Source organism: Orcinus orca, chromosome 11 (assembly GCF_937001465.1).
Source record: "Orcinus orca chromosome 11, mOrcOrc1.1, whole genome shotgun sequence".
NCBI classification, from domain to species: domain Eukaryota; kingdom Metazoa; phylum Chordata; class Mammalia; order Artiodactyla; family Delphinidae; genus Orcinus; species Orcinus orca.
In genome coordinates this window covers 78,336,435-78,363,918 of record NC_064569.1, presented here as the reverse complement: position 1 = coordinate 78,363,918, position 27,484 = coordinate 78,336,435, and the positions used below count along the sequence as shown (strand labels likewise).

The 27,484-nt window shown below is 35.8% G+C and overlaps 1 protein-coding gene across 6 annotated transcripts in view; it reads left to right on the top strand.

Annotated features, from left to right (window-relative positions):
- Nucleotides 1-27,484, top strand: part of CDK17 (cyclin dependent kinase 17) — a 123,977-nt gene that overhangs the window by 61,072 nt on the left and 35,421 nt on the right. For all 6 annotated transcript variants that reach the window (XM_049695031.1, XM_049695034.1, XM_049695030.1 and 3 more), the window contains 8 exons: nt 3,791-3,924; nt 6,468-6,593; nt 16,964-17,020; nt 17,994-18,108; nt 19,119-19,213; nt 19,756-19,818; nt 22,077-22,200; nt 26,849-26,969. In XM_049695031.1, coding sequence (XP_049550988.1) covers nt 3,791-3,924; nt 6,468-6,593; nt 16,964-17,020; nt 17,994-18,108; nt 19,119-19,213; nt 19,756-19,818; nt 22,077-22,200; nt 26,849-26,969 — 835 coding nt within the window. The remainder of the gene's footprint in view (nt 1-3,790; nt 3,925-6,467; nt 6,594-16,963; nt 17,021-17,993; nt 18,109-19,118; nt 19,214-19,755; nt 19,819-22,076; nt 22,201-26,848; nt 26,970-27,484) is intronic.

The window sequence follows — 27,484 nt, the reverse complement described above, 5'->3', positions numbered from 1 at the left end:
TATTCTGCTTCTTGCTTTATCTGCTTACTCTAGCCATAGTAGATTATTTTCTCATGTGTTTTGTTAATTTTAGGAGGATGAGCTTATTATCTACAGGGGGGTTTTGTCTGTGGCTTACACTGGTTCATGAGAGATGATGGTTAAAATTTTCAGAAATTTTGCAAGCTGATTGTTAAACATAGCTATTATTAAAATTTAAATTATATACACATACAATTAAGTAAACTAAATTAAAAACAAAGGTAATGAATACTCAAAAGTCATTATTTCCTAATTATTTTACTACACTTTACTGTTGTCTATGCTTTGGGGGTTATTTATTTCTATTACATCTGAATAGTCAAAATACTGTGTCATGGTGTGCCCATTTCCCAACTGCATGTTCAGTGATGCCATGTGGGTAGCTTGAGGTTGGCCATGAACAGAGTATTTACCCCACAGAAGTTGGAAAACACTTCAAATCAGGGCTTAATTTATTGTTCTCTTGATTGTCTAGACTAGGGGTTGGCAAATTTTTTCTGTAAAGGGCCAGGCAGTAAAAATTTTTGAGGTTTTGTGGGCCATATATGGTCTGTTGCATAATCTTCTTTTTAAAATAATTCTTTAAAGATGCCAAAACCATTTTTAGCTCAGGGCCATACAAAAACAGGTCACATATGCTGATCCTTGGTCTAAACTTAAGAAAGTGACGTTGAAAACGTTAGTAATGCAGATTAAATTTAAAAATGTGTTGTCTGTCTGTAGCTGTTGCATTGTGAATTACACAAAAATTGAGCCATTTGAGAAGTAAATATTCTTCAGGTACTTAGAAACTATTACCTGATTCAGGAAAGAAGTTGCTCATACCAGTGACAAATGAGTGAAGTCTTGACGTAAGCCTCCATCATTTCACTTTTGTCTTGTTGACGGAAATGAAAATACCAACTGGTATCCGTGTTGGAACTATACTTGGCTCGGTAATGACATGAGCTGTTTCTTGGTTGAGTCAGATGCTACTCAAGATTTTTGATCTGTGCTAGTCTGAGATTAATATGCTCCTTTGTAGTCCTCATGCAGAAGAGCAGATTTCTTTTTTAAGTCTGCCTTTTACTGAAGATGTAGCTCTTTGAGAGTCTCGTGCCTTTCTAAAGGAGCTCTCATTTGCAGGTGGGACACCCGAGGCTTCATCTTTTATCTCAGGTGGCTGCTAAATCCAAGCACATTCTTACCAAAATAAAAAGCCCATCCCAAGAAAGTGACAGAATCAATTTTTGCATAACAACTTTGGACTTTCAGTTCTCTGTCTTTGCTTCCTAGGTATTAAACATATATTCATGCAAACTTAGCTATACATTATAAACTATATTTTTATTCAACATTTCCTTGAGGAAGGAAGATTTTTAAATTTTGCTGGAAGTGGAAGGCATGGTTAAATTATCTTTAACATTTTAAAAGTGTGGCAGTAAAGAATGCTTGGCCTCGGATGTATTAAATACCATTGGATTAGGAATTAGTCACCCAATAAATACATTGACTTTCACTGCCATGTTAATAAATATTTTTTGTTCAGATGGGATAAAATTTCTCCAGAAATCTCTGTGTCATTGAAGTATATTCTTTTTTTTTTTTTTTTTTTTTTTGCGGTACGCGGGCCTCTCACTGTTGTGGCCTCTCCCGTTGCGGAGCACAGGCTCCGGACGCGCAGGCTCAGCAGCCATGGCTCACGGGCTCAGCCGCTCCACGGCATGCGGGATCTTCCCGGACCGGAGCACGAACCCATGTCCCCTGCATCGGCAGGTGGACTCTCAACCACTGTGCCACCAGGGAAGCCCGATTGAAGTATATTCTTAAATTACATATTGGTTTATTAAAAACCATTATTACTATTTGCAGCTGCTTATCAGTGTGAAAAAGAATTTTCTTAATAATGTGTTATCAAGACAAAATACAGAAATGTATGAATTCTAAGACTGACTTGATGAGACCCTGGAGTTCAATTTTTTTGTTAATTTAAACAGTTCTTATATTTGTATAAGTAAATGTTAACTAAAAGCTCAAATTTATAATTATGAAATACTATTTTTATTTATTTTACATGTTGATATTTCATATAACATTTCATTTGAAAGAAAAGGTCCAGTTGTTTAGTCCATTCTTTGATTTTTTTTTAGTTAATATTTAATTCAGTAGAACATTTGTTGAGCCACCTACTAAGTATCATGAACTTTGTTCGGTTCTAGGAATAGAAAAGTGAATAAGCCAAATTCTTGCCCCAAGGATCTTATAACTTGGTATAAAACAACGTGAACCAAAAAATGCTCTTCAGTGCAGTAGGTGTGCTAGGTGTGGGTACAGTAGTCATCTGTGTCTGAGAGTAGAAAAGACTTCATGAGTGCTGATGACATATGTGCATAGTTTTGAAGAATGGGTTCACCAAATTGATAAAATGAAGAAAGGCATCTCTTACAGATAAGGAAAAAAAAAAAAGCTTGTTAAAGCACTGCAGTGTGAAACAACATGATACTTTTGGGGGAGTGAATAATTCTGTGGAGAGGACTGGTGGCAAGAGATGTGTTTGAGATCTAGCATTTGTTTCTGGTGGGCTGTTCTAGATGAATTAGAGGATGATTGACCAATGCAAATTTATGAGCAGATACAGAAGTATACAAGTTTGTTTTTAATATTCCCAAATGGAATTAATCTCTCTCCCCTCTACTACCATTTATCTTTTTTTTTTGCCGTATGCGGCCTCTCACTGTTGTGGCCTCTGCCGCTCCGGACGCGCAGGCTCAGCAGCCATGTTTCACGGGCCCAGCCGCTGTGCGGCACACGAGATCTTCCCGCACCGGGGCACGAACCCATGTCCCCTGCATCGGCAGGCGGACTCTCAACCACTGTGCCACTAGGGAAGCCCCCCATTTATCTTTTATCCCTATTTAAAAAATATCATAATCCGGGCTTCCCTGGTGGCACAGTGGTTGGGAGTCCGCCTGCCGGTGCAGGGGACGCGGGTTTGTGCCCCGGTCTGGGAGGATCCCGCGTGCCGCGGGGCGGCGTCCGGAGCCTGTGCTCTGCGGCGGGAGGGGCCGCAGCGGTGAGAGGCCCGCGTACCCAAAACAAAACAAAACAAAAGAAATATCATAATCCACCTTGTCATGTAAGTGTAATATGTTTTGGCCCCTAGTAGATTTTGTGGTACTTGCTTTGTAGTTATGATACAAAGTAGATACTCAGTGAATACTTTTTGAATTGTTTTTTAACACAGGGGGGTGGGAAGCTGCATTAGCAGCTGTAAAACAGTTTTTAAAAAGAATATTCAAAGAACCATTTCATTTGGCTATAGACCCAATACCCATTATTTCATGGAAAGAATACTAAACTAAATAAAAGACCAGGTTTCTATTTTAGGTCTGCCTTTAAGCTCTGTGACCTTTGAAAGTCATTTAACCTTTCAAGGTGTCAGTTTCCAGATCTGGAAAATAAGAGAATTGACTAAAATAATCCTCAAGTGTTATTTTCGGTCTCTAATTTTAATATTCAACTCTTGGTAATAACTTGAATGTTAGTTTTTTAAAATAGCTTTTCATAATCTGAGAGCATAAAAGGATTTATACTACTGTTTTAGGACATTTGTTCTAAGTGTGCAGTTTTTATTAACTGCACACCTATGGTACCCAGAATGTAAAAGACTTCTTATGCTATGATTTTTATGTGTTGGCTGTCTACATCTTACCTGTGGTGATAATACATTGATATAGTAAAATTTAATACACCTTTTCTAAGATAAATAATGTTTCATTTTCTGGTACAGATATTGTTCATGAAAATCTAAAAATGGGATCAGATGGTGAGAGTGACCAAGCTTCTGGGACATCATCTGATGAAGTCCAGTCACCTACGGGTGTTTGTCTTAGAAATCGTATACATAGACGGATCTCAATGGAGGTACCATTTAAAAAATACAAATATGCCTGTGTTTGTATGTATAAATATATATGTATAAATATGCATATATATGTGTGTGTGTATATATATATATACATATATATATGTGTGTGTGTGTGTCAAACAGAATAAATGCCTATTTGAAAATGTTGATTAGGGCAGTGACCACCTGTAAGAAAGTTGTTTCTTTGCATTAGCAAAAACTAGTCTGTGAATATTATTTTTTTCTAATTACTATACCAAGGCAAGTATACATTAATTATACTTAAACATTCTGCAAAATACTATGTAGGGTCTCTGTAAGGGATGTGGATTTTCAAAAGTTTCAGAAATCCAGGATGATACATTAGGAAAGTCTTCTTTGTAGAAACAAACAAACAAATATATATATATATTTTTTGGTACGCGGGCCTCTCACTGTTGTGGCCTCTCCCGTTGTGGAGCACAGGCTCCGGATGCTCAGGCTCAGCGGCCATGGCTCACGGGCCCAGCTGTTCTGCGGCATGTGGGATCTTCCCAGACTGGGGCACGAACCCGTGTCCCCTGCATCAGCAAGCGGACTCTCAACCACTGCGTCACCAGGGAAGCCCTGTAGAAAATATTTTAATTATATTTTTGAGATTCATCTAGATACTACAAATTTTATAAATATTTTATTTCAGATTTCAAAAAGTATGCATAAAATAAGCACCAGCTTTTTTTTCTTTATAAATATGGATATCACTTCCTTTATGGTTTTTATACCTACTGATCTCTAGCACATATAAGTTATTTCTCCATGTAAAAGGATGAAGAGCTCATTTCCTTTTCTTTGTCAATGTTATGTATAACCTTGAGGACAGAAGTTGATTATGAATATTATTTCCATATATATTGTAGATTAAAATAATTTTCTCCAAAAAATTGAACATGTTTTAAAATAAGAATATTGTTATTTTTTGAGTGCTATTGAGTTAATGATGATTAGGGTATTTATCCTATTGGTTGATTGTATTTTCACTGATCAAAGATTGCTTCTGAATCAGTTACAGAAAACAATATCAGTTTCTAAATGGTAAAAATAGCATTTTCAACTACTGAAATCAACTTGATATCTGTTCATATCACTGTATAAATTATATCACAGTAGTAATAAAAGGGCTTCGCTGGTGGCGCAGTGTTTCAGAATCTGCCTGCCAGTGCAGGGGACACGGGTTCGAGCCCTGGTCAGGGAGGATCCACATGCCGCGGAGCAACTAAGCCCGTGTGCCACAACTACTGAGCCTGCGCTCTAGAGCCCATGCTCTAGAGCCTGTGAGCCACAACTGCCAAGCCCGCGTGCCACAACTACTGAAGCCTGTGCACCTAGAACCTGTGCTCCACAATAAGAGAAGCCATGGCAATGAGAAGCCCACGCACCGCAATGAAGAGTAGCCCCCACTCACCGCAACTAGAGAAAGACTGTGCGCAGCAACAGACCCAACGCAGCCAAAAATAAATAAATAAATTTATTTTAAAAAATAGTAATAAAAATAATAATTATTTTTCTTCACCATATATGTGATTTTCTTTATCATATGTTTAAAAATTTTATTTAATATTAGGATCTATATCTGGATTTTCTCATTCTTCCATTGAGCTGTATATTTTTTTTTCCCCAAAGAGACACACTCTTGGTTTTGTTTTTTTAATTGTATAATTTAGTATCTGGAAAGACTTCTTTCTTAACACCCACGCACCCCCACATATATACTTATTTGAGAATGTTTCTGGATGTTTTCTATTTATTCTTCTAGATAAATTATAAACATTTTGTTTCATTCCAAGAATAATGCCTGTGATTTGTTTAGGGTTATGTAAAATATAAAGCTAATATGGGAGGATTATCATCATTTTATTTCTCTTATCATTTGAGAACATGATACAAATCTATACTTAAGCCATATCTCTCTCAATAAATATGTATACAATTCCTATACATCTCAACTTTGTTTCGTGGTTTGGTTACTATTTTGAACAGTAGGGATTTATTTTTAAAGGATTTATGTTTCTTGGAGTGATAATATAGGCAAGATCTCTTTTTATGTTTCTCGCAGTTCACATAATACAGTGAAATAGAAATGCCTTTTACTTCTTCCCATTGGCATAGCAATAATAAAATATTTCAACTGTCTCACTGTGTTGCATGCAAAATCATACAATATCCACTTGGTTATTTAAACCAATCGCATTTTGTGGTAGACTTTGCCTATTCTTACTATGGTATAATAATGTCAAAATTATTTCCATGTTGAATTTATCAGTTAAGGGACTCAAATAACTGGGTTGTAGAATACCATTTCTGTTAAACTATATTGTATACTTTTGCTTACAGTAAATAAATACATTGGCATTCAGTATATTATATATAATTAATGTAGGTAACTTTACAATTGCAATAAAACTTTATAGTTATTGATCACTAAGAAATAATATGTTAGAGCCCATGAATCCAAAAGTAAAATGCCCTTGTCTTTTCTGTTTGTGGTTACCTACAAATATCTTTTTTTCCTGCTTTTTTAAAGGATTTAAATAAGCGGTTATCGCTGCCTGCAGATATCAGAATACCTGATGGATATCTTGAAAAGTTGCAGATAAACAGTCCACCATTTGATCAACCAATGAGCCGAAGGTCTCGGAGAGCTTCTTTAGTAAGTTTTTAAGTCTACTATACCTGCACCATCAGATCTGGTTGTTTGATTTTCTGGGTATAAACATTTTATATTAATTTTTATATTTAATTGTTGAATAGCTAAAGTTTATTATGTTGCTTTCTGGATTTTGTCATTTTCCCTTCCTAAGGGTTTAAAGATATTATATTGGAATAGAATTTAAGGTATATTTTATTTTTTGGTAAATTTTACTGATACATGCTAGATGTACAGAATATGTACTAGATATACAGAAAAGTACATAAGCCATAATTGTATAGCTCCATGAATTTTTGTAAAGTTAACATACCTGTGTAACAAGTACCCAGATAAATGAAATTCCAAAAATCCCAGAAAACCTGTCCTGCCACTTCTTTGTTCACTTTCTATCCTCACTTCCTTAACTTTAGCCATTATCCCTGCCTTCTAAGGCCAAAGATTAGTTTTACGTATGTTTCCCACTTTTTTTTCCCCTAGAAAGTGGCAATGTTTCTAAATTTCCACACACATCCACACCTACAGGGTTTTTTTGTTTTATTTATTTATCTATCTATCTATCTATTTATTTATTTTTGTCTGTGTTGGGTCTTTGTTTCTGTGCGAGGACTTTCTCCAGTTGCGGCAAGTGGGGGCCACTCTTCATCACGGTGTGCGGGCCTCTCACTATCACAGCCACTCTTGTTGCGGAGCACAGGCTCCAGACGCGCAGGCTTAGTAGTTGTGGCTCACGGGCCTAGTTGCTCCGCGGCATGTGGGATCCTTCCAGGCCAGGGCTCGAACCCGTGTCCCCTGCATTGGCAGGCAGATTCTCAACCACTGCACCACCAGGGAAGCCCTTTCCCACTGTTTTGATTATATTATGTTTATAGTGTTTTAATATCAGGAAAGACTTCTTTATTCTCATTTACATACACATTCTTATTTATTTAAAAAATGCATTTGATATTCTTTTTCTGATTATTCTTAAACTTTTGAACTTTATGTAATTATGAATATACAAATTATTAAAATACATTTTATTGAAATATATAAAAATGTGTATTTATACAAGTTTATATATAGTATACAATAAATATCCTACCTATTATGTATGTATTATGTATGTACACAATGTGTATCCTTTTGTGATTGACTTGTTCAGTGTTGTGCTTGTTTTTCATTTAGGTTATTGCATGTGGTTATGTAATTCATTTGTTCTTTTTGTTGCATGGTATTCCATTGTGTGAGTATGCTATATTTTATCCAGTCTTCTGCTGATGGACGTTTACATTTGAGTTTTTAGTTTTGGCTATGATCAAATATTGCTTCTATCACTATTCCTGTTCATGTGTTTCGGTTAACATACGTAAGCATTTCTGTTGGTTGCATATCTAGGAGTGGAATTGTTGGATCAGATTGTATGCATATATTCAGCTCTTCTAGGTATTGTCAAAATAGTTTCTGAAGTGATTATACCATTTTACACTGCCATCACCAGTATATGAGAGTTCTAGTTGCTCTCCATGCAGTTTTTTTTTAAATAAATTTATTTATTTATTCATTTTTGGCTACGTTGGGTCTTTGTTGCTGTGCACAGGCTTTCTCTAGTTGTGGCGAGTGGGGGCTACTCTTTGTTGCAGTGCACGGGCTTCTCGTTGCAGAGCACGGGCTCTAGGCACGCGGGCTTCAGTAGTTGTGGCACGTGGGCTCAGTAGTTGTGGCTTGAGGGCTCTAGAGCACAGGCTCGGTGCACAGGCTTAGGCATGTGAGATCTTCCTGGACCAGGGATTGAACCCGTGTCCCCTGCATTGGCAGGTGGATTCTTAACCACTGCATCACCAGGGAAGCCCCTCTCCATTAGATTTTCTGATATTGTTTCTTCTTTTTAAAAAAATTTTTTTTTAACTTTTCTGGTGAGTGTATAGTGCTGTCTCATTGTGGTTTTTTTTTTTCATTTTCCTGATGCCTTAAGTTGAACACCTTTCTAATATTTATTGGCCATTTAGATATCCTCTTCTTTGAATTAAGTGTTCAAGTCTGTTATCTCTTTACTCTTGGACTTTCTGCCTTTTTCTTATTGGTTTGTTAGGAATTCTTTGTACATTTTGTATAAAGGACCTTTGTCAGTTACATGTCTTGCAGATGTCTTCTCCCAATCTGTAGCAGTTGACCCAGCACTGCTAATTTTTAAAAATTTTTTTTTATATATATATATTTTTTATAAATTTGTTTATTTATTTTTGGCTGCGTTGGGTGTCCGTTGCTGTGCGCGGGCTTTTCACTAGTTGCGGTGAGCATGGGCCACTCTTCGTTGTGGTGCGCAACCTTCTCATTGCAGTGGCCTCTCATGTTGCGGAGCACGGGCTCTAGGCACGTGGGCCTCAGTAGTTGTGGCTTGCGGGGTCTAGAGTACAGGCTCAGTAGTTGTGGCTTGCGGGCTCTAGAGTACAGGCTCAGTAGTTTTGGTGCACGGGCTTCGTTGCTCCACGGCATGTGGGATCTTCCCAGACCAGGGCTCAAACCCGTGTGTCCTGCATTGGCAGGCAGATTCTCAACCACTGTGGCACCAGGGAAGCCCAGCACTGCTTATTGAAAGGATAGCTTTCCCCATTGCAGTGTCACCTTTGACATAAATTGAGATGATTGTGTATGTGAGGATCTGTTTTGGATGACTTTAGTTCTATGGTAGAAGTATATATAAAGTGCTATGAGACAATTACAGAGACAGCAAGTAAAATGTCTTTGAACATCACAGGCTTATAGTGCTTAAGCTGGCTCTAGAAGGATCGGTAGTTATTTGACATTCACCATTATACAACAAGGTTAAAGTGTAATACCAACTTGACTTTGGTATAGGTTATGATCATCATAATTTTGCATCACTGCTTAAGACATTTTTATTCAAGTAACTTTGTCATTTAATTACCAGCTTGCAAGTATTCTTTGGTTATCAATTTTTATTAAAGATCGATACTTAAGTTTTGGAGTTAGTAAATATTTCAGATTGGGACTAAAGGTATGGTTTAATCACCGAAGCTATCATCTAAGACCTGTCTTTTTCAGTGTACATGAAATTAAGGAAAACAGTGCCCTCTAATGAATGTTAAGTGACTGGAGTTTTTATTGTGTTGAGTGTTCCTACCTACCTCCCTTGCTTTTTGATCTGAAATGGCTTATAGATTTCAGATTAATCATGCCAGCTCTGTTCTGGGTTTCTACTGATTCATCCTTTTCATTATCTATCTACCTTACTAAAGCCATGGTTTCTTTGAAGTATATTAGAAAATTATTCTTCAATACCCTAGGTTTATATGTGAAGGGGAAGGATTAGGGAATGCATGGAAAGGAGATGGGAAAAGAAAAATATTCTTCACATTTGTTAGAGCTCATGTTTCCATGGATGATATACTCTTTATCTAAAAAAAATATGTTTTACAAGACAAAATATAAAATTTTGTCTTTCTAAAAGGATAAAACTTTGTTTTTTTGTTTTCAATAGCAGTATATTATAAGTAGGGTAGTAAAAATAAAATAAATCCTTTGTTTGAGTAGGAAATAAGAAACCAGTCAGAGAGTTCATTTCTGGTAGAGAAAGACATAAAATAGGGCTGATTAGTTCTTCTATGAATTTATGATCATCAGCCTCAGTTGGATTCTCAGTATCACTTGGCTGCCCTATTGTATTTCTCTGGTTAATTCTTCCCCTCTCTAAGCAGATGACCTCTCCCACTACATGACAAAGAAGAGAGAAGCCACTAACCAGAAACCCTCTCATTTTCTGAATTACACTAATTCTTCTCTTTCCTTTCTTCAATATTGAGGAATTGTCCTTCTTCCTATCCCATCTCCTCAGGATGCTTAGAGTATTTGTTATTCCTATACACTCATGTATAGTCAGTCTCCCTCTCTTGCTGAATCCTTTCTATTGACTTTTTATTTAAATAAGTTTTTTTATTTTAGAGTAGTTATAGATTTACAGAAAAATTTAAAAGATCATATAGAGAGTTCCCATATACCACATACTCAGTTACCCCTGTTATTAACATTTTACATTAGTTTAGTACATTTTTCACAACTAAGGAAACCAATATTGGTACATTACTATTAACTAAACTCTGTACTTTGTTCAAATTTCCCTAGTTTTCCACTAATATCTTTTTTTTCCCAGGATCCCATCCAGAACACATTACATTTAGTCATTCTATCTCATATTAAAGATATTGGTTATTAGATTGGTGAAGTGTTATTTAATATTCATTTATAGTTGATAAGAAATGGAATATTCTGACTCTTAACATACTGAGTTAAACATTAGACTAGTGGGAAAGCCCATAGGCAGATAGTGATTTGTTAGAGCATTGTTGCACTTACAGTGATGGCATGCCCCGTGGAAGTTTTCTGAGAGTGTTAAGTGCAGCTTTAGTAGACTAAGTCTGTGCATGAAAGTTTGTCTCATTTTATTGAAGTTTAAGTTATACACATTTTAAGAATCTGCCTCTTCCTAAACAATGAGTTTTGGATTCCTCATTCATGACTTTACCAATATATATCATATGTAGTCCTTGTTTCTAAGAATAGGTGAGAAAATAGGGTATCAAGTCCTGATGTCTCTCAGAAATAATAAATATATTATGTGGTGTGGAAGTGAGGTTCAAAGTCCACCCACAACTTAATTTACCTTTGGCATATTATGGTCAGGGTTAAGGTGGTAGTATGATGATGATGACAGCACATTTTTGCAAGACAAATGATCAAGTAGAATAGAGATTCTCAGTCTCTTTTCTGCCCCCCACATATCTAAGAACACATTTCTGTCAGTAACAGTAACTCGGTAAATCTCACAAGGAGGGAAATGGGTGTTTGAAAAATCTCCCTTTGCCCCCAGTGTTTCTTATATACACATTCACTTTTAGAATGGCATCTATAGAACTTTTGCATGTATTTCAGTTGTTTTGAAACTCAATTAGAACTGCATTGCCAGCATGTTAATACATCTTTATAACTTTGATAGAGTGATTATATTGCCAGAGCCAAAGTAATCAAGAAATACCCCATAATACTCGATGCTACTTACAAGTTACCCTGAATTATAGGAATCTGGCTATTATAAATTATATTTTTGTTTAATTTTCATGTGCTTATGGTACAAGAGCTGATTGAACAGGAATTTGCTTGGTTTTCCAAAAAGCCAAGTATTCTCTTAGAGCAATGAAGTATGAGAAAAAAATTATCTTTGTTTGGAAAGCAGAATTAAGGAAATGTTTATGTTGTATTAAAATGCAAAGCTTACTGTTCCATTCCTTTAGCTGTTATTTCTGTTTATATGAGACTTTAAAAATATTCTAAAGTAATCTAGGATGGAACTCAGTCTAGATTGTGAACTTATGAAAGCAGGAATCATATCTGTCTTCTTCACTATATCCCCAGTACCTAGTATTGTGCTTGGTAAATATTGAATAAATGAGCTTTGTCCTTTGTCCTCTGAATAATTTCCGTAGGAGAGCGTGTCAACAAGCTAGTCATTATATCTATTGTTAATCTTGTCATGTTCAGCAGATAAAAATGCAAGCAAAATTTTCTAGAAATTCCATATAAAGATTCAGTAAGTAATATTTGGATGTAATAAATCCTAAAGGTTGGGAATCATTAAAATGTTGTGAGGTGGGTACACTTACTCTGAATTGGGTTGTGGCAGATAATTCCAGTATTTACCTTCTTTTTAAAAAGCAGACTTTCAGCATATATTAATGATCTCACTAAGTTTCATTCTTTGAAGAGTGACTCTTTGTAGTGTTAATTTTTGATGCATCTCTTACAGTTTATTCTTTATATACTTCATATGATACAGTAAATCTCTACAACATTTTTATCTTTATAATCTTGAATTTATAGTTTATTTATACACTCTTTAAAGCAAATCTCAGCATTTTTGTCATAGTCACCATTGGACCAAAGTGTACTTGATCTTTTAAGGGCATGCTAGTATTTATTCACTTAAGGTAAAAGAATGAATAAGAAAATTTCCCAACTCCTGATAAGAAAAAGTTCCCAGGAATTCCCTGGTGGTCCAGTGGTTAGGACTCTGTGCTTTCACTGCTGAGGGCACAGGTTCAATTCCTGGTCAGGGAACTAAGATCCCACAAGCCACGCAACGTAGCCAAAAAATAAACAAAAAAGTTCCTAGCTTGTAGTTATATTTTTCTATGTGCTTCTTATTGTTACAGATAATGACATTTTTATTATATTTTGGGGGGGGATGTTTATTATTTTGTTCTTACTAGTTTCCATTTATTCTTTAAATATAGTTCTTTTTTCCTTCATAAAGAAATGTGATATAAGACTTAAAATTCATGGCAGAATAGTTCCATGTTTGTGAATTTAATCACCTGAATTCTAGAGGTAGGCATAAGAAAATAAACATATTCTATCATAGTTTGTGTGACCTTGGTAATTAACCTTTTTTTAAGTGTTAAGATAATATGTAAATAGACTATAAAAACATGCAGGGCTTCCCTGGTGGCGCAGTGGTTGAGAGGCCACCTGCCGATGCAGGAGGCACGGGTTCGTGCCCCGGTCTGGGAAGATCCCACATGCCACGGAGCGGCTGGGCCCATGAGCCATGGCCGCTCAGCCTGCGCATCCGGAGCCTGTGCTCCGTAATGGGAGAGGCCACAACAGTGAGAGGCCCACATACTGCAAAAAAAAAAAAAGGTGTCCCCAAAAAAACATGCAAAGTCAAAAGGTTATTCAGAATCAGGTTCTCATGCACCAGATGGTGGGCTATTTGCCACATTTTCCATATTAAAATAAAAAACTCCATTTGTATTTAGCAGGTGTTGTCTAGTGTAGTTTTACCTTATCATTCTGTATAATTATTGATAATAGAAGGCAAGGACTTAATATCTGTGAGTCATATATAAGATAGTACATGGGTGGATGGTGCATGATGGTTCCAAAATCTCACTTTTTTAATTTTTTTTTTTTTTTTTTTTTTTGCGGTACGCGGGGCTCTCACTGTTGTGGCCTCTCGCGTTGCGGAGCACAGGCTCCGGACGCGCAGGCTCAGCGGCCGTGGCTCACGGGCCCAGCCGCTCCGCGGCATGTGGGATATTCCCGGATTCGGGCACGAACCCGCGTCCCCTGCATTGGCAGGCGGACTGTCAACCACTGTGCCACCAGGGAAGCCCTAATTAATTTTTTTTTAAAAAATACCATATATAGAGAAAAGTCTTTAAGAGTGCAGAAAGAAGCAATTTTTCAGTCATTCAGTAATACTGCCTGTGACCACAGTTTTCATTAGTTTTCCAAAATTGAATTAAGTACTATTAGATATGCAGTTTTCCTCATGACTTTTATTTTATTTTATTTTTAATTTATTTATTTAATTTATTTATTTTAGGCTGTGTTGGATCTTCATTGCTGCACATGGGCTTTCTCTATTTGGGGTGATCTGAGGGCTACTCTTTGTTGCAGTATGTGTGCTTTTTATTGCAGTGGCTTCTCATTGTGGAGCACAGGCTCTAGGCACGCAGGCTTCAGTAGTTGTGGCACGAGGGCTCAGTAGAGTGCAGCCTCAGTAGTTGTGGCGCACGGGCTTAGTTACTCTGCAGCCTGTGGAATCTTCCCGGACCAGGGCTCGAACCTGTGTCCCCTGCATTGGCAGGCGGATTCTTAACCACTGCACCACCAGGGAAGTCCCTGCATGGCTTTTAAATGGATACATATCCTTGTAACAAAAGGATAGAAACAGTTCCTTTGAGAGGCCTCTGCTACTTCTGGCCATTCAGGTTGGGGCAGTTTATCCTTTTGTTCCAAGTGGTGAGAGATGTTAAGTCAAATATTAATTGTCAATTATCATTTTTATTTTATTCAACACCTCCAGAAAAAATTGTGTATAACCTCCAGAATTTGACTAAAACATAGTATTTAATGATCCAGCCTTATTTATACACCTTTGAGAGCTGAGGTTATATATAAAAGAACATTATTCCCTTCACTGGCTATTTATTTAAGGGCATTAGTATCACTCTAAAGTGAGAAGTGAATTTTTAGATTATTATTGCCTTTTGCACTATCTACAAAGGGTTACTAGAAAGCAGTTTAAGAAAATTCTTATTCTTCTCCTCTGTTTAACTATTTTCCCCCCGATTTCTGCTCTCAATCCCTAAATTTTTATCACTTTGTTTTTTCTTTTTTTCCTAAATCTTTTGTGTTAGGGTTTTTTGTTCTGTTTGTTTTTAGTTTTTAAATACTGGGTTTCCATTACATATTTGAGTATTCCATCTATCTCATTTATTGACTCCATAGAAAGTAGTCAAACAATCTCAAGGTTTAAAAGCAATGGCTTTAAGAACTCACTTTTAAACCCCTTTTTTGGGGATGGAGGGGACTGATTTAGGTTTATATTGCTTCTTCTGTGTTAGCCATTTCCTGATTCATAATAGAGTATGACTTGCAGTTGTCTTTTTTGTTATATTTTGGTGGGAAAACCTGAAATAAATAGTGTTTTGTTTTTTGCAGGCCTTCCTAGGGAACACAAAGATTGGTGAAGGAAAATATGTAGGAAAATTATTTATTTTGCAGTGTTGTTAAAAAGAAAATCATGTAGTTACCTTTTATAAAATTCTTTAGTATCTTAAAATGCCTGTGGTATCTTAAAATTTCAGGATTTTAAAATAGGACAAAATTTTTTCATAGCAGAATTTTTTCTAATTAATTTTTATTGGAGTATAGTTGCTTTCCAATGTTGTGTTATTTTCTACTGCACAGCAGAATGAATCAGCCATACATATACGTATATTCCCCTCCCTTTTGGATTTCCCTCCCATTTAGGACACCACAGTGCATTAAGTAGAGTTCCCTGTGCTATACAGTATGGTCCCCTCACTTGTCTATTTTATACATAGTATCAGTAGTGTATATGTATCAATCCTAATCTCATTTCTTCCCACCCTACCCCTTTCCCCCTTGGTATCCATACATTTGTTCTCTACGTCTCTGTCTCTGTTTCTGCTTTGCAAATAAGGTAATCTATACCATTTTTCTAGATTCCACATATATGCATTAATATATATTTGTTTTTCTCTTTTTTATTTTTATACAACAGGTTCTTATTAGTTATCTATTTTATACATATTAGTGTATATATGTCAATTCCAATTTCCCAATTCATCACCCACCCCCGGCCCCCTTTCCCCTCTTGGTGTCCATACGGTGTTCTCTACATCTGAGTCTCTATTTCTGCCTCGCAAACCGGTTCATCTGTACCATTTTTCTAGATTCCACATATATGCGTTAATATATGATATTTGTTTTTCTCTTTCTGACTTATTTCACTCTGTATGACACTCTCTAGGTCCATCCACATCTCTACAAATGACCTAGTTTTGTTCCTTTTTACGGCTGAGTAATATTCCATTGTGTATATATGTACCACATCTTCTTTACCCATTCCTCTGTTGATGGACATTTAGGTTGCTTCCATGTCCTGACTATTGTAAATAGTGCCACTGTGAACATCGTGGTATGTGTATCATTTTGAATTACGGTTTTCTCTGGGTATATGCCCAGTAGCTGGATCATATGGTAATTCTATCTTTAGTTTTTTAAGGAACCTCCATACTGTTTTCCATAGTGGCTGTATCAATTTACATTCCCACCAACAGTGCAAGAGGGTTCCCTTTTCTCCACACCCTCTCCAGCATTTATTGTTTGTAGATGTTTTGATGATGCCCATTCTGATCAGTGTTAGGTGATAGATACCTCATTGTAGTTTTGATAATAGCAGAATGTTTTTTGTTTGTTTGTTTTTATTTATTTTTGGCTGTGTTGGGTCTTTGTTGCTGTGTGCAGGCTTTCTCTAGTTGTGGGAGTGGGGGCTACTCTTCGTTGTGGTGCGTGGGCTTCTCACTGTGGTAGCTTCTCTTGTTGCGGAGCATGGGCTCTAGGTGCACGGGCTTCAGTAGTTGCAGCATGCGGGCTCAGTAGTTGTGGCTTGTGTGCTCTAGAGCACAGGCTCAGTAGTTGTGGCACACAGGCTTAGTTGCTCTGTGGCATGTGGGGTCTTCCCTGACCAGGGATCGAGCCTGTGTCTCCTGCATTGGCAGGTGGATTCTTAACCACTGTGCCACTAGGGAAGTCCCTATAGCAGACTGTTACTCGATCTATGTAAAAGATGGGCTGACAACTTTAATTGTGAACTTTGATAGTTTTGAACCTTTGAATATTCCAGTTTTTAAAATTTATTTTAAAATTTGACAGATGTTCAACAATTTAATTATAATCAGATTTTTCTATTCCAAGACACTCCTCAGAGCAGGAGAGTTTCAGAAATTGAGGCAGTGATGAATTGAAATTTTAAGAATACTAAATTTATAATTGTTTGCTTTCAGTCAGAAATTGGGTTTGGAAAAATGGAAACCTACATCAAATTGGAAAAGCTTGGAGAGGTAAGTTAATACTTATTTCAAACATGTAAGGTGCATTTTTTTCTTGTTCATCATCTAAAAGATTATATCTTGTTCTGAAAAAGCAACAGAATGTTAAAAGGAAAATACCTTTAATTCTTGATATCATCCCATCCGTGTGAGAAGAAATGAGTTTTTTTAATAGCCTTATAACCTGATATTGAAGCATAAAATATTGTGCTTTCTTGGTAACAAAATAGACATTTATTTGTTAGTTAGCTTCCTGGTATTCTTTGTGCCATCATGTGGGAAATTGCATGTGTTCAAACTTGTGAAAAATCAAAATATTATCTTTAAGGTTAAAGACACATCTCATTAAAGGTTAAGGAAATTCTTGACCCATAAGACCTTGGTTTTCTTGAAGTTGCTACTAGTACTGACTAATTTTGAAATGGTCTACCTCCCAGAGTGAGAAAGTGAGAAGAAAATAATAGAATTAGTTACTAGGGAGGCCTTAAGGGAGTTTGAGAACTATCCTGGAAATGATAGAAGAAATCTATAGAATATATTTGTTTTTTAAAGGAGAGCTCTAGCATACAAAGATTCTGAAAAGTCTGAAAACGGGTAAAGTTTCATAATATGTTAGTTAAATTTTCAGTTTTCACTTACTGTGCTTAATCTCCACATACCATTGCAGTTAAAGTACCTTTGATTCCACATCTATTGATTCAGTTATTAATCTAATACGAAGCACAAAAAGTAAATTAAATATTCTCCCTATGTTTTCATACCTTTGAAGCACTCTGTAGGGTTGTAAGAGTAAGGAAGCTGTGTGTATGGAACTGAAAGTCCTCTTAGCTATAGGAAAACCAAGATTAATCATGGTGGGGTTTTCCTTGCAAGATAGAATTTAACACATGCTTAGAAATTAGAAATTTAGTTAGGGCTCTTTATTGTGTAGATGATATAGATAGACTCATATTTTTGATGTGTCTTTCAAAAATATATTTTGTAGGGTACATATGCAACAGTATATAAAGGAAGAAGTAAATTGACAGAGAATTTGGTGGCATTGAAAGAGATCCGGTTGGAACATGAAGAAGGTGCACCCTGCACAGCAATAAGAGAAGGTATAATTTGTACTTTTGTGAGCAGAATGTATTATGAAATTTATATAGAATATTTTAAAACCAAAGCTATGTAATAAGAGTTCATTTTTTGTAAGCACAAGGAGCTCAGATATAGAAATAGTACATGACTGGAAAATATATGCCACTACAGCTTATGGCATCTCATTGAGGAGAAAGAATACAATAAAACAAGGCCCTGGTGGGAGGGGGGGGAAGCAATAGCTAAAGCTGAAAGATTTAATAAAAGGAATTAGATATATTATTGTACTGCTTATAATGAAGTACTATGAAGTCATTAAAGATTGTTGTCACAGACAAATATTTGACATTGGGAAATGTTATATATTGGTGCATGGGGGAAAGCTAACTATAAATAGTATATACAGGATGTAAATATATTTATATAATGGTACGATTTTTTTTAAAAAGATTATCCAGAAAATAGTTTGAGGCAACTGACAAGCAATTTGAAGGAAAAAAAGGTACCTTGGACTTTATGTCTAAATTAATCCTAGAAGTCTCAATAAGTTAACATTTGAGAAAAAAAGATGTCATGGAGAGTATTAATGTAATATTGATAATTTTTTTTTTTTTTTTTGCGGTATGCGGGCCTCTTACTGTTGTGGCCTCTCCCGCTGTGGAGCACAGGCTCCGGACGCGCAGGTCCAGCGGCCATGGCCCATGGGCCCAGCCGCTCCACAGCATGTGGGATCCTCCCAGACCGGGGCACGAAACCGTGTCCCCTGCATCGGCAGGCGGACTCTCAACCACTGCGCCACCAGGGAAACCCCTGAGGATAATTAATGAATTAAAAATATCAAACCCAGAACCATAAAAGAAAAGAAAAAAATTGATTCTATTAAAATTTCTACTACAAATTCCTTTGGTGGCTTATTGTTTTAAATTTAAGAGACTCCTAAACTCAATCATTCATATGTTAAACTTAGGATTTTTTTTAAAAAGACTGGCTACCACAGATTAAGTAATTGGCTTTCTTTTTTGTTTTGCAGTTTCACTATTAAAGGATCTAAAACATGCAAATATAGTAACGCTACATGACATTGTTCACACAGATAAATCTTTGACTCTGGTCTTTGAGTATCTGGTAAGCATTTACTAAATGATAAAACATAGCAAATTGGATTTTTTTAACAGCCCCGGGGACATTATTGTTATTAGTATTTAATTAAATTATGTGTGGTGCATTCAGTATCTTTCCTCAAAAAACAACTTATTTTTCTGAAAAAGAATATGTATATATATATGTATTTATAGCTGAATCACTTTGCTTTACACCAGACACTAACACAACATTGTAAATCAACTATACTTCAATTAAAATAAATTTTGTTTTTTTTGTGGTACACGGGCCTCTCACTGTTGTGGCCTCTCCCATTGCGGAGCACAGGCTCCGGACGCGCAGGCTCAGCGGCCATGGCTCACGGGCCTAGCCTTTCCGCAGCATGTGGGATCTTCCCGGACCAGGGCATGAACCTGTGTCCCCTGCATCGGCAGGCAGACTCTCAACCACTGCGCCACCAGGGAAGCCCCCCCCCCAATTTTTTTTTTAAACTAAACACTATTAAGTAAATCAGTCATGCCTTCTCAAAACTATGTATCACATAGTAAAGTGCTGTATTTTTTCAGGATAAAGATCTAAAACAGTACATGGATGACTGTGGAAACATCATGAGTATGCACAATGTTAAGGTATGCTTCAGTGTGTCATTTTAAATTTTATTTAAAGTACAGACAAACACTTAAGCATAGATGAACTACATTACGTATGAAATATGCTTCAGAATTTTCTGTTAGGCATTTTAAATAGGTTATTGTCCTCTGAACATATTTACTCAGAACTTCTGTTTACTCCACTATAGTATTTCTTAGAATCAGACCTTTTTATAGAACTACTTCATTTAAAAAGTTTTAAAAAGTACTTTTGAGGAGTTTGAGGATTTTGAGCACGAGCTACCCTTGCTCCTTGCTTGGCTGTGCAATAAACCTTTCTCTGCTCCAAAAAAAAAACAAAAATAAAAACTTTTGACAATTTCCTTTCACATTATAACATTGATTCTCTTAGATATATGTAGAATACATTTATAGGTATATTCTGCTTAACAAGAAAATGACATGCCTATTATATCAAAATCCAAATGTTTAAGATCAATGAAAATGATTAGTGCATTCTGCAAAGGGCCTCCTTTATATGGCAAACTCCCCTAAAGTATTTAGAATGGTATTTAATTATAAAACAACTTTTCAGGGTACTAATCTAATGAGTAAGGCCAGGAACCTGCATAGGTATTATGAATACTAGACTGGAAATACCATTCTGTACTGTCAGGAGGAAAAGTAACATAATTACATGTTTTCTTATGTGAAAAATATCTAAAGATGCAAGTAATGCTAGAAAAGTTTGGTATAATAGTCCCAGATGAAACCCAAGAGTAAAAGTAAAATCAAATGAAAACCTTTGATACAGTTGTGTTCTTACAGTAGGTTTCTTTGACCTGATATACTCCAAATATAGCAAAGATTTATTTATCCAAACATAGTCAACAGTTTGTGAGAAACTGTTCTGGAAGTAGGCTGTCCCAGCTGTATTTTTGAGACAGTTCCAATTCTGTAGGTAGTAACTTTAAACTTATATACTTTTAAGTTAAGTTTGGTATAAAGGAGAGCCAGTTTCTTTTAGTAAAAGACAGTTCAAAACACATGGGTAACACATTGCTAAGAATTTTAGAATAGGGCTTTAAGTCTCTTTCCATATATTTTCTATGAGAATTGTTTTCATCATATTTCACATTTTGTTTTGCAAGGTGTACTGAATCTCATTTGTGTTTATTTTTGTTTGTGGCTTTTATGTTGTTTTTCCTGCTTTCATATTAGCAGTAATTTGGAAAGAAAATTGTCCTTAATCATCATAATTTGACAAAGATTTGAGAAGTTTGTATGTCTTAAGCCAGGTTTACATTCCTGGCTTAAGTTGTAGAGTATTTTAGTCTGTGTTTAACTAGCCCCTTATATTTTTTCAAACATAGAAAGTAACGGAAATATTTGGAAATAGTAATTTAAGAGTTTTCAAAACACATGAATATGTAGAGTGTAGAAACTGCTAATTAGATTTTCTTCAGGCCCATTGTTCACCTGCTGCCTTGGCTTATTCTTGAAGTTCTAATGCTATTTTTCACCTTCAAGATAACCAGGGGTACAATCCTGAATCCTCTTCTTTGTTAACCACAAAGAATCAGAGACCTCCTGTGTTTCATATTCTTTTTTCCACCAAAATCCACAACAAAAAGTCTCCCATTAGCCTTATAGGAATTGGTTTTCTCAAAGAGCCATTCAGAGCTCTACAGTGCCAATTCCCTTTTCTGAATCATAGCAGATATTGAAGGCTGAGTAGGAGGTGCTGAAAGTAAAGTACCCAGAAGGTGGGTGATAGAAGATGGTTTAGGTTATTTTAGGTTATTTTTATAGCACATAATTTGCCAGAGCTATGCAACACCATTCTGTTTGACATCTCAGAATGTTCATAAAACCACCAATTCCATTGCCTTATTTTAAAGACGTTGCCCCACATTAGTTTTTTTTGGGGGGAGTAGGGTGGGGTAATGGTAGAAGGTTGTTTGTTTTGCCAGAATTTCATAATTAAACTGTAAGCCTAATTAGTAGGCCTGTAAATTTATGAGGTACATTTATTTAAAGTCATTTTCAGTAACAAGTGAACTATTGCTTCTAAGACAAAGTTTCATTTCGCTTTGTTCACTCTAAAAAAATACGTAGATGGTTCAAATAGAACAGTAAATTGTAAAATTCAGACAACAGGTATGTAAGGAAAAGGATGTGGTTCCTTTTTTTTTTTCTCTTACTGTTCTAGGCCAGTTGCTTTTCTGTTTACCATAACTTATACCAAAGTATATCTTATTATCTGTAAGACTAATTTCTATTTTTTGTTTCCGTAGCTGTTTTTATACCAAATTCTACGTGGTTTGGCATATTGCCACAGAAGAAAGGTGTTACACCGAGACTTAAAACCACAGAACCTCCTCATTAATGAAAAAGGAGAATTAAAGCTAGCAGATTTTGGTATGGAATGTATGAGATATTTATAAATAGTTCCAGGTGTTTAAGTTTAAAAGAACAACCATTGACACTGCATGATTGCTTTTATGTGGGTTTGGAAGTGTTCTCTGTAGCTCATGGAATAAAATATTTGAAAATTTTGGTGGTGAGTTACATTAGTGAATGCTAGAAGGCATTGGTTCTCAGGTATGGTCCATAGACCCCTAAGCATCCTGAGACCCTTTCAGGGGATCTCCAAAGGTATAATATATTCTCAAAATTATACTGAAAGTTTACTTGCCCTCTTCACTGTGTTAATATTTGCGTTGATTATCCAAAAGTAAGAAGGGATAAAGCTACTGGTACCCTTAGTGTAAATCAAGGCACTCACACCAAATTATACTTAGTAGCCATTGTATTCTTCACCACTATACACTTGTAGGAAAACACTTTTTAAGAGGTATCAGATGAAGCAGTAAAATTTATTAAATTTTATTAAATCTCCATTTTTGAGTAGGTGTCTTTTTAGTATTTTGTGTGGTGAAATGGGAAATATACATAAAACACATTTGCTGCACACAGAAATACTATGGTTATTTCAAGGAAAAGTGCTTGTGTAATTATATGAGTGGAAACTGAACTAGCCCACCTTTTTATCTTAAGAAGTATCATTTTTACTTGAAAAAAATGACCAATAGACAAACTGTGGTTACTCAGACTTAGGTATTTGGCAGATGCTTTCTTAAAAAATGAATGAAGTGAGCCTTATCATTTCAAGGAAAACAACTGTGAAAGTATTTCTTGACAATAGTAAAATTCGAGTTTTCAAGCAAAAATTAGATTTTGGAAATTTGGATCTGCCTTTTTTTTTTTTTTTTTTTGGCGGTACGCGGACCTCTCACTGCTGTGGCCTCCTCCTGTTGCGGAGCACAGGCTCCGGACGCGCAGGCCCAGTGGCCATGGCTCACTGGCCCAGCCGCTCCGCGGCATGTGGGATCTTCCCGGACCCGGGCACGAACCCGTGTCCCCTGTATCAGCTAGGCGGACTCTCAACCACTGTGCCACCAGGGAAGCCCTGGATCTGCCATTTTGAATTTGATAGCTTCCCAGTACTTGAAGACTTTTCTGGTGAGATCAGTGGTGACATTAACAAATATGATTTTTTTTGATATGCTAAAGAAATGTGTAAACATTTGTAATATCTGAATAGCCTAGAGAACCAGTATTTTCCAGATGACCAATGCATGGTATTACAGAATCATGCATAGGTAAAATATCCATTTAAAGTGCAGGATAGACCAGTGAATTTTAATGTAGCAAAAGTATTAGAAGTTGATTGATATAGTTCCAAGTAACCATATAATCTTTAAGAAGCTAAATATTTTCTAATTTTGATGCAGTATCAAAAAAGTATATGCACAATTATCAGAAAGGCTATTAAAATGCTCTTCTTTCCAATTTCGCATCCGTGTGAAACCTGATTCTCTTTATATATAACTGCAGTCAAAGAAACATCCCAACAGATTGAATGCAAAAGGAGAATCCAACTGTCTTCTATTAAAATAGACTACAAAAATGTAAAACAAGGACATTCATACTAATTTTTATTTTATTTTGGAAAAAATAATTTTTCATAAAAATACTCATGTTAACATATAAATGGTGTTTTTAAGGAAGAAGTTTTAGATTTTTCTGTTTTTCTAATATGCAAATATCAGTAAATATAATCTACATAGATAAAAGCTCTTTGGATCCTCAGTAATTTTTAAGAGCCTAAAAAGGGTCCTGAGACTAAAGAGTTTAAATGTCATTACTGAAAGGGATTCCTTTAATATGCCTGCCACCATGCTTTTTTAAAAAAAATAGTTTTATTTATTTATTTATTTTAAAATTTAATTTATTCATTTGACTGCGTTGGGTCTTCATTGCTGTGCGGGCTTTCTCTAGTTGCAGCGAGCAGGGGCTACTCTTCGTTGTGGTGCGCGGGCTTCCCATTGCAGTGGCATCTCTTGTTGCAGAGCGCAGGCCCTAGGAGCATGGGTTTCAGTAGTTGTGGCTCACGGGCTCTAGAGCACAGGCTCAATGGTTGTGGCGCATGGGCTTAGTTGCTCCGCAGCATGTGGGATCTTCCTGGACTAGGGATCAAACCCATGTCCCCTGCATTGGCAGGCAGATTCTTAACCACTGCACCACCAGGGACGTCCCTGCCACCATGCTTTGTATTTATTTATATGCTTAATAATTTAATTAGTAGCTGTCTGTCTGTCTCTCTTTAGCTAATCCAGTTATAAGGGACTAGAATGGTGAAATAAAATTACATGTTTTTGGCTTCTAGGGAGTAAACTTTTTCATATTGAAGGAACTCCATATAGTAACTTTGTTTTTTTGTGTTTTTTTTAATATTCCACATTCTGAGAGTTTGAGTACTGTAACAGAAGTTAGTTTTTAAAAGCCCATGCAGTTTTTCGTAGTTAGTATTTATCATTTTTCATAAGTGATTATAGTAGTTTTACTTTTGGAATATTTCATTAATGTGATAAATATTAGTGTTTCAAGTATTACTCTGTTAGTAACAGATTAAAAATTCACTGTTATTAAGTGGTGAATTTGTTCTGAAAATTCCTATACTTTTATTCATTTAACACTTTTCCATTTGTTTGAAAGGTAGGTTGCTATTTAAAAGGAATTGGGTAGGTCACATGAGTCTAAATGAGAAATTATAAGTCATTTCCATATGCTTACATAGAGTCTCTAGGGCATAGTTTACGTTATTTTCCTAGTAATTGTTATTCTCTTTCTCTCTTTCCCCGCCCCCCTTTTAAATTTTTTTGGCCAGGCTGCATTTACTGCTCCTTATTCCTTAATCCCCAAATGAATGGCAGTGATGGAGAACCCCTGCTTAGCTATAAGATATGCAAAAAGAATGGCAAAAGCCATCAAAAATGTACTTTTGGTAGGGGAATACTATGAGTGCTTTGAATTTTACTTTTTACCTCTACAAACCAAGCCAAGCAAATTTTATCTGTCCACCGGCCAACAGGAAAATCTAATTATTCCATGAGATGGTACAATGAATTTTGTCTCTGTTGCTTTTAGTTATTTATTTTTTTATTGGTTTCATAGTAAGTATACTTCGGACACAAGTAAGGGAGAGTCATATAACTGAGTATTTTACAACAAATTGTTCTTGATCTCTATGACCTACTTTTCCTGTGATCAGGGAAGTATTAATATAAATAGACATTTTCATTAATAATAGAAAATGGTTTATATAATAATACCGTATCACAATTAATTTGGTTTTGAAGAAATTACTGTGTATTTCATTTCATGCCAAAATTGCAAATCTAATTGTGAACTGAATCAGAAGGCTGTATGAGCAAGCATCATAGTTTAGAATTCTCTCAGGAGATGGAGTATAAGGTACTGAGGAAACTATAACTGCAATTGCTTTGATGTCATATGTATAGCATTAGCAACTTGCAGCCTTGTCCTTTCCCCCATATAACCCAGTATTACATCAGGAAGAGAAATCAGAAAGCTGCTTCCATTTGCTAATTACCGAAATTTGTTGAATTTATTTTACCAAGTTGGAATGGTAGAGTAAAACCTGTAATAAAACAGTGTCAACATTGTTTCAGTTACTTCCTTTAGCCCTTATACTTAATGAAAATAGTATGAGTACTGCCTAATTTTTTAAATTTCTGGTTTCATTTGGGTGACTTTATCCAGTTTAACAAAGTATTGAATCATCCTTTTATTACATTTTTCTTATTTAATATTTTAATCAGATACAATAGTTACACACAACAGAAATCACAGCCTAAAAATTAATTATTCCTTGTTTGAAATAAACTGTATGTTAAAATAAATTTATATTTCTTCATATATCTTTTAAAGTTACTTCTTTAGGTGATCAGAATTTGGAGGCGTAGAGGTAATAAAAGCAACTCTCTTAACGCCAGTGGCTCAAGAGATAAAGTTGTGAACTCTTGCCTTTATTTCTAGATAATCAGTGAATTTCATATTAAATTGGCAAAGGAATGGTTCGTGTTTTACATCATCTACAGCAATTAATATCCAAAGACAGTGAGGTTCACCTTATTTTAAAATTAACCATGTAACTTAAAACTTAGAAAGTACAGAATGACATTGTAGTTTATTCCAAGGAAACTTTCTCTAAATATAAACTTCTGCAAGGGAATTGTCAATAAAACTTAACAGGATCATGAACCAGTAACTTCATGGTTTTTGGTAAGAACTGATATAGCAAATGGAAGTTGGAATCAGGTTAAAAGGTGACAAATGTCATTGGCCTGTTTTGCATTAACTTAAATCCAAGTAGGAAATAATCTTGGCATAATAATTCGTGGATAGAAGGAGGGTATCTTAAGTTTTGATTAGCCCAGATACTGTACCAGGTGCATTCACTCATAAAAATAAGCATGGTCTCTGAATGTGGAATTATTATTATTTAGTTTAATAAATAATAGGATTTGCTGACCCAAGACCACACACACTCAAAAAAAAAATTCATATAACTAATTTTGTTAAGCCTCAAAAAGGTATAGAGTAGCCATCTCAGGCATCCTTGTGACTGGAGTCATGGTGAGAATATGGACTGGGAAACGCATTCCAGCTATTTCTTAATTGTTCTCTTTTCCCTGTGAAGGACTAGCCAGAGCCAAGTCAGTTCCCACAAAGACCTACTCAAATGAAGTTGTCACACTGTGGTACCGGCCGCCTGATGTGCTTCTCGGTTCCTCAGAGTACTCAACACAGATTGACATGTGGTAAATATATGCAGATTTACTGCCATTTATAATTTTGAAAGAATGTAGCCATTAACACAGGGCATACCGATAGATATTTGGCTTTAAGGAGATAAAATATAAGCAACGATTAAGAGTTCTGGCAAGTAAGATCACCTAGGTTTAAATACCAGTTCAACCACTTATAGCTATACGATAACCTTACTGAAATTATTGGCCTGTGCCTCAGTTTCCTCATTTAAGGAAATGGGAATAGTAACAATAACTACTTTAAAAGGCTGTTCTGTGGATAATGTTAAGACCAAATGAGCTAATGTATGTAAAGCACTTTGAAGAGTGTCTGGTACATAGTAATTTAAGACAAAATTTATTTTTATCATCATTTAATATTCACCAAAACCCACTTGCTTTAAGTTGATCTAAAAATAATATTGAAAAAATACCATAGGCGTCTTCCTCACATAGCACTTTGATCATGACACTCCTTTATTTAAACATGTTTGCTGCTTCCCCATTTATTACCCATAGAGTAAGGT